Here is a 7,990-nt window from a genome sequence, read left to right as displayed (position 1 = left end):
GCGGCACCGCATCCCAGCCCCGAGGTGCCTTGGGGAGCAGGCGGAGATGAGGGCTGCAAAGGGTGGGCAGAGCCCCCTTACCGAAAGCAGGAGCCGCTCGATGAAGCGTTCCCCGAAGGAGGTGCCGAAGGCTCGGTGCTAAACCGGAGCTGAGCGGAGGGGCTGCGAGAGCTGGAACGGAACGGGATGGTGTGGAGAGCTGTGCCGAAATCACTCTGCCCGCTGCTTTTATTGGAGTACTGAGGCAGAGCAGGATCCAGGGAGGGTGGAATGAACGGTGAGCAAGAAACTCTGGGGGGCAGTGGTTGGGAGCGGCCTGGTGAGTGAGCTGAGCGATGAAAAGGAAGCGGGGTGACAGCGGGAGAGGAAACAGGAGCCTTGGATGAAGCCTTTTAAACATGCTTCACCTTTGTTTGTATTAAGAAGCAAAAGCCAGAGAGAGCGAGGCCAGTGTAAGCTGAGAAATCGCTGAGGTTAATGTTTCATCTCTTTAAAAATTTGATACGTTTCTTGCCCCGGTACTACCTCAAGCCATTTTTCCAGGAGCTGCAATGGTTCGTTATTGGTACTCAGATGCTTTGTAAATGCAGTCTCTGCTTTCTGTAGGTATGCCCTAGAGGCCAAAGAACCGATAACAACAAAATCTGCCGGGAATGTATGGGATCTCCGGACCGCTATGACTGGCTGTACCTTGGCTTCATGGCCATGCTTCCCTTGGTTTTACACTGGTTCTTTATTGAGTGGTATTCAGGAAAAAAGAGGTTCGTATACCACTTCTTCAGATGATAAGTTATTTAAAAATGGAAATCTCGTATCCATGAGTGATCCGTCTGAGGTGCTGAATCGAACTGTCCAGCAGTTCATGCTGTTGGTTGAGCTGACACGGTAGCACATAAGCTTTGGGCAGCTGGAGGGGGGGGTTTATTTACAAATATGAGAGTCCTGCAGGTCCTTCTTGCCAGTCACTGCCCTCAGGACGTGGTCTGTATCTCTTCAGTGTGTGGTGCCCAGTCCATCTGGCATTTTGGGCTGGATTGGGTTCCCCAGTAGTGGGCAGGAGCAGCGCGTCACGTCATGCCTTCTCTCCTGGGCCAGAAGCCCCAATCGGCGGTGCTGCACGTGTGCGACGAGAGAATGGCTTTGAGTTTTTTCTTTAGGAATATGTATACTGGGTTTTGGTCCTGATAGCACAGCTGATGTAACCTTTACCTCAGCATGGTGCTTCAAGAATGTTCTGTAAAACAGGGGTTTAAAACCGCAGCTGTGTGTGGCCATTAGGTGCTAGACTGGAACTTTTAAGAAGTAATGACTCTGGAGTGTACTAAATACTGAAAACATAGGGGACTGAGAGAGTTTAATGTGTGAATATATACCATCTTTAACAAGGACTTGCAGCTTTGAAAATTTTGCTTGTATCGTATGTAACAATGTTATCCCTTCTGAGACGTGTGGCGTCTTATCCTCGCGGCTGCTTTCTTTGAAACTGCAACAGCGTGAGTCTTGCTGTCCCTCGCCTGACAGGATGCTTGTGCTACAGCAAGCTTTCATTTAAGAAGCTGGAATGTTGTTCAGTCACATTTTACACACTAAATCATCTGAGATTGTAAATGAGTTTTCACATTCAGCTTCAAATATTTAACTTTTTATTGGAGCAGCATTGTCCTATCCTTGGTCACGGTGAATATTAACTCTGTAGAGGGTTCTGTACCGCATGGGCCTCCACTTTTCGGTCGGCGTTTAGATTTGCTTTAGTGTTGGCGAAATAGTAGTGAATCTCTCTCTCTCCTTCCACAGTTCCAGCGCGTTGTTGCAGCATGTCACTGCCTTGTTTGAGTGCAGCGTTGCAGCAATTGTTACGCTGCTCGTCAGCGACCCTGTCGGCTCTCTGCATATCCGCTCCTGCAAGGTGAAGAAGCTTTCGGACTGGTATACGATGCTTTACAATCCAAGTCCCGACTACATCACCACAGTGCACTGCACTCACGAAGCAGTCTATCCCCTGTGAGTGTAAAGACTTTCGTACTCCTGTCTGTCCCTTCCTTTTACACAAGCGTGTTTCTGTCCGTCCCTCTTCTCAAAGCTGCAGAAAGTGTTCAGATATAACACGGACCAATGGGTATCAGTCCCCTGAAGTCTTTTCATGCGTTGAGCTGTTTTTATGCATGAAACACTTAGCAACACCTAATGACTTTCTGAGTCACCAAAGAAGGTGGCGTAGTCTAGGCTATTTAGCTATGAAGTGTAAGACGTCACTTTTGTTCCCCTTTGCTGCACCTTGACCGTTTCACCTAGGAAAAGTGAGCCCATCGTTTTGTGTTTACATCCTTTGGTTGTAAATTCTTTAGACTTGACTGACTCTAACCCCGAATGCCCTGGTCCTGAGTTGAGTCTGCAGGAGAAAAGGAACTGCACATTTTCAGGAATTTCTCTCTTTTTTTTTTTTTTTTTTCCTTCAGGTACACCATAGTGTTTATATATTACGCCTTCTGTCTCGTGTTAATGATGCTACTTCGGCCTCTTCTGGTTAAGAAAATTGCCTGTGGTTTAGGAAAGTCTGATCGATTTAAAAGCATTTATGCAGCACTGTACTTCTTCCCTATCCTCACCGTCCTTCAGGCCGTCGGAGGAGGCCTGCTCTGTGAGTTCTCTCCTAATAACGCTAATAAGCATACCCATAAACACACACTAACAAATGACTTACGGGAGGGAGAGAGGGAAGGGACGTGGCACTCTTTTTGCTTTGAGAATAAGGACATTGTTTAAGGTTATCGTGAGGAGTCTTACCTGGAAAGGTTGCTCATTAGTAGCCCTGTCCTAACCAGGCTCCTGCCCAACACTGCTTTGTCCCTGCCGGTGCTGCTAGAGACTGTCCCTTTCCCAAAAAGGGAATAGAGGGGGTATGAGAGGAAATTACTTCAGAGGGAGTTAATTCCACTTTTTGCTAAGGCGGAGTTTGTCTGATTTCAGAGATGGGTTAAAGTATAAGTCTGGGGAGACGGCAGCTATTTTTGGTTTAGCTTCCAGCATATTTGTTGCATGAAGGGGACAGGTGCCACAAAATCCCCGCTCGGTCTACTTTTCTCGTTACCTGCCTTTTTCAATTAGTGATTTAAGCGTACAGTAACTCCACCTAGAAATGCTGGCATCGATTGCATTTGACAAAAGCTAAATTTGAAAACCTAAGACAGAAGTATTGGGTAGTTGTGTTTGGCTGACCCTTGCTGCTGTGTGTGCTTGATGCGATGATAAGAGGCGGGCTCCAGTAGCTTAGTTTACTTCACGCCCATGGTTATACATGGAAAAACTATCTCCGCTGAAATGTATATAATGCAGTCTCTTTTCCTGCTAATGTGTTCAATGTTTGCCTTTAGATTATGCCTTTCCTTACATCATACTGGTGTTGTCTTTGGTTACACTGGCTGTGTACATGTCTGCTTCTGAAGTGGAGGTAGGTAAACACGTTTCCTACGTTAAAACTCACAATATAAAATACTTGAATGAGCAGAGACCGCTTTGTCTCTTGCCTTTTCTCAGCAGTATATTCTGCGTTTAAGCCTCTTCCTTTATGACTTCTCCTCTTAGCTGGAGGAAGCTCCCGCGAGACTCCCCTCTTGTGGTGCACTGAGAAACTGTGTTATGTGCTGGAAGGGCTCAATCTCAGGAGGCCTCATACGGTCTCTGTGCATGACCTGTATCATCTCTTAAACATCAGGTACTAGGTAACGGGCTGAATGCTAACAGGATACTGTGTTTGTTTTGCAAGTCTTTCAAGGATCTTCTTGTCAGGAAGAAAAGGCTTGTTGTCCTCTTCAGCCACTGGTTACTTCATGCCTATGGAATCATCTCCATTTCCAAACTGGATAAGCTTGAGCAGGACCTCCCGTTGCTTGCCTTGGTACCTGCACCTGCCCTCTTCTACGTACTGACAGCGAAGTACACCGAGCCATCACGCATACTCTCGGAAGGTGGAAATGGACATTAAAAGGAGCCTGTGCCAACGACGCTGTCCTAATGAGCTGGATTAAGCAATTTTAGTGCTTGTTACGCTTTGGAAACTTCTGTTTTAAAAGAAGTTATTTATGTACAAGCCTTCTGGGTGAAACACCTCTGAGTGAGACTGTGTAATATTAAAAAGCTGCACTTTGTATTCTTCACAAGTATCTGGTATAGGTCGAAGGGAATGTCTTTTGTACCTATTTATCACTGTGAATCTGTATGAAAAGCCTGTGACACACTCTAGTACAGCGGTTTGCTTGTATATGTTTATTTCCTAATACAATGCTTTAGGTGGTGTTTGGATAAAACAATAGAGCCTGGTTTTCAGTAGACTTTCCATAAAACAAATAGAGCTTGAATATAACATGGAGCTTGGTTTTCTCATCGCACGCTCTAGCTTCTCTCCCCCACCAGTGGAAATAGACTTTCATCTTCCTTCTACCAAAAAATACAGTATGTTGAGCAGTTCCTCATTTATTCCTCACGATGCTTTAGTCTGACTGCTAGGAAGAAGGAGAGGAAAGGCGTTGTAACGTTCTCTGTGAAGTATAGTTTATGCTCTGTGTACTTCATGTATGGAGACCTCTTCCTGGAGATGATTAAACAGTAGTAGCCTTCCCACTAAATTCATTCTCTTATCCCTTGACTATAATTTTCCATCTAAGATAGGATTCAAGATTTTCTTTTCCTGACAGGCTACACCTTTTGTCAGCAAACCATTTGCTGTGGGTAAGCCTGCAAAGCATCTGTTAACTACGTATGGGTGAAGGCTTCTCCGCACCTTTCAGCACAGTCACCTTCGCTTCCTCCTGTGAGAGTGCTCCGTGCCTGCTTCATCCATTTATCAGCGGTGCCCACAGCTCACATCTTGCTGTGCGGCCGTAGCCGTACCCATGCTACAGCAACAGCAGTGATCAGACTGCTGACTCGAGTTCAGCAGCTGAGAAAGGAACAGCTCTTTATGCCATATCACCACTGCAGTGATAGAAACCGCTGGAATGACTGAAGTACAAAACCAGCACAGATTTAATAAAAAGAACTGGAGATTCCTTATCTCCTTAAAGAGATACCGTTATCTCTGCTCAACGTTCATCAAAATTTTTATACTTTACGTGAACACCTTGATAAGAATTGCTAAATCTTCTGAGGCTGTTCAGAAGTGAGCTTTTGGCCTTGCTGAAGCCAAAAACCCACTGACAGACTCTAGCCTTCTCTCTGTGTTGTACAGGAAGATACCCAAAGTGTGTATCCTGTATGTTGGTCGCCAGTAACTTAGTGCTGTAGTAGAAGAAGGTGCAGGGTCGCCAGTAACTTAGTGCTGTAGTAGAAGGCGGCGCAGAGCGGTGCTGAAGGTCTAAACGCGGAGGGAAGAGCAATAGGAAGATCTCAACTTAAACTCTTCCCGCTGTATGGATCATTGGCTGTAGCACTGCAAATAACAGTGTACATCTCTATAATAAAGTGTGACAGTAATGAATAATTTTTATTCTATTACCTATGAACGTTGCTAAGGACAGAGCCTGCCAGCAGCTCAGGGGCTTTGAGGGGTGTCGTCTCAGCCAGGCTGCCTCAAGATGTCGCTCTCCTCTTTCTCCATAGAAGGTTTGATTTCATTACATCTGATACGCCTTTCCTGATGATAGCTTTTTTCTGTGAAATGCCAGCTGACAGGTTTCACTGCTTCTACAAACAGTGTGCAAACAAACTAGGCCTTGCATGCAGAAGTCAGGTTTTATTTAGGGATTAAGGAAATGCTGGATCTCCTTAAGGAAATCAAAGAAATTCTGTCTATACTGCTACGTACAAAATGTAATTTGTAGCCACATGAATTTAGAGGACAGTTCTAAAAGCATGGTTTTAAAACTCACATGTTAAAATAGCATTTCCATAACTGATGGTCATAGGCGTATTTTTCTTTAAAATGTCCTAAACACGGTTTTGTGTCTACATTTGCACAGCTGTCACATCAGTCCACGCACAGTAGGCACGGGAGCAGCCAGTGCAGCGCCGTGCAGGAAAAGCCATTTGCAAAGGTGCAGTACTGAGGACTGAACACCTTTATGTGCATTTCAATGTATGGATATGTATTGGGTTTAACAGTTGGCCTATATATTGTTTTTAAAAAGAACAGTAACAACTCCCAGGTAGCATTAGCTGTAGTAAAGAGTACATCTTTTGATAGGCCTGGAGAATCGTGTTAATTTTAAAGACTGCAGAATGAGGGACTCTATTACAAGCAGAGCTTACAGGAAGGCAGTGCGCCCCGCGGACCACGCATGGCACAGCCAAACACTGACCTTCGTGCCGGGCTCTAGTGCTTCAGCCTTCAGCAAAACCTGGAATGCAAAATACAGATTAATAAACTCTTTTTATCACCTTCTCTCACTAGCATAAAAAAATGTAATGGAGTTAGGTAGATGCAGCTAAATTAGCACACGCCATTTTGAACGACTAAGCAATGTTTTTGTGCCGGCTCCTTGTGAAGAAACCTGCCCTGCACGATTGACACAGAAAATAATACTGGCGCTGGCCTTCAGCTGAAGCAGGATTCTCTTCTGCTGTGTGTTCACCACCCTTCCCCTCTCTGCCTGACTTCCTTCCAGGGACATTCCCTTCCCCTAAAAATTCATCATTCCTCTCCCTGCTTTCCTGTCGCATTACCCAGACCCAATGATTTCAAAGCAGCCTGTATGCCACAGCCGCTCAGCTTTGATAGGTGTAAAAAACACATTCTGTAACAAGCCAATGGTCGTACAGTGACCAAACCCGTGACTCATTACAAATGAGACCTCTGTGAACCAACAAGTAACGCAGATATCGATAGGTTCGAGTTGAAAGGAGGCCCTGAAGCGAGTGATTTGTATGCGCCTAGGGCCCCTGCGCAATATCACCCCTCCCCAAGACAAGAGTATAGAATATTGTTCATTTAAATGGAAACAGCAGTACAAATTGCCCACGTGTAAAATTCTAGAGAACATAAACATTAATTAACCATATAGCCCTACAGTGATATCCATGCAACCACAAGCTGCAGGAGTTGGGCTCTGCTGGTTTTATTTATCCTTTGTGGAAAAGCAAACATATAGTTCTGGAAAGATCAGTGAGGCGCAGGCTATTTTACAGTCTCCTCACTGTTATTATCACAAGCCTTTAGAAAGTGGAAATTAAAGCTAATAATATCCAGGCTGTGTTACAAAGCATGCCTAGTTCTAATAAACATACCACCAGGTCTCAATCTGCAGCAGAGTGATCAGATAGAACATGGCTGTGCTACTTGTGTTTTATCACAAACGGCTAAGAATTAACATATTCTGGGATTTAAAAAAAAAAAAAAAGAAAAAAAAAAGGTGGAAAAGAAAAAGTTTAGTGTATCTTACAGTGATCATCCATTCTAGATTTTTTTGTCAAACAGAAAAGTCAGTCCTTCCAGCTTATTTTGTAGCCTGCTATTAATATCACCAGTCTTTTCCTCTCGTTGTTGAAGTTCTGTTGTTCGAGCTGTCACTGCGTTCAGTATTTTCTGCTCATTTTCCAGAAATTCCTGTAATGACACAGAGTAGAATTTATTTTTTCTTAAAAGGAAAAAAAGAAACAACTCACAAAATGTCAGGAAACTTGTTTTGTTTATCCTGTTTTCCCGCACCTTGAGTGGTCACCAGACCTGTAGCTCTGCTGAAAGTTTTCATTAACTACCCAATCCTTGCATTAAAAAAAAAGCAAAGTTTGCCTTTCTAACAGAATAACTGGTGAAAAACTTTCTTTCATGATAGTTTGGTTTAATTCCTGTTCAAAATAAAGGCTGTCCCCAACTGGAAAAATATTACGAGGCTGATGAGCTGAATGTAGAACAGCAACAATGTCATTAGATACAGGGAGACTGCACAGGTTTAAGGATTGGATATAAGACCAGCAACAGGAACAATATTAGGAAAAATTATTTTTATAGCCAGGACTTATACGATGCTGGAAAACAGAGGTTTGATACTTTGCCCCT

The 7,990-nt window shown here is 44.1% G+C and overlaps 1 protein-coding gene across 1 annotated transcript; it reads left to right on the top strand.

Moving 5' to 3' along the window:
* Window positions 1-547: 547 nt before the first annotated feature.
* JKAMP (JNK1/MAPK8-associated membrane protein) lies at window positions 548-4,357 on the top strand. Its single transcript, XM_009283186.2, has 5 exons — window positions 548-761; window positions 1,795-2,001; window positions 2,457-2,638; window positions 3,372-3,448; window positions 3,764-4,357. The coding sequence occupies exons 1-5, from the start codon at window positions 658-660 to the stop codon at window positions 3,980-3,982; spliced, it is 789 nt and encodes a 262-aa protein (XP_009281461.1). The 5' UTR covers window positions 548-657; the 3' UTR covers window positions 3,983-4,357.
* Window positions 4,358-7,990: the final 3,633 nt, after the last annotated feature.

This window comes from Aptenodytes forsteri, unplaced genomic scaffold, assembly GCF_000699145.1.
Source record: "Aptenodytes forsteri isolate BGI_AS27 unplaced genomic scaffold, ASM69914v1 Scaffold410, whole genome shotgun sequence".
NCBI classification, from domain to species: Eukaryota; Metazoa; Chordata; class Aves; order Sphenisciformes; family Spheniscidae; genus Aptenodytes; species Aptenodytes forsteri.
This window is presented reverse-complemented; position numbering and strand designations above follow the sequence as displayed.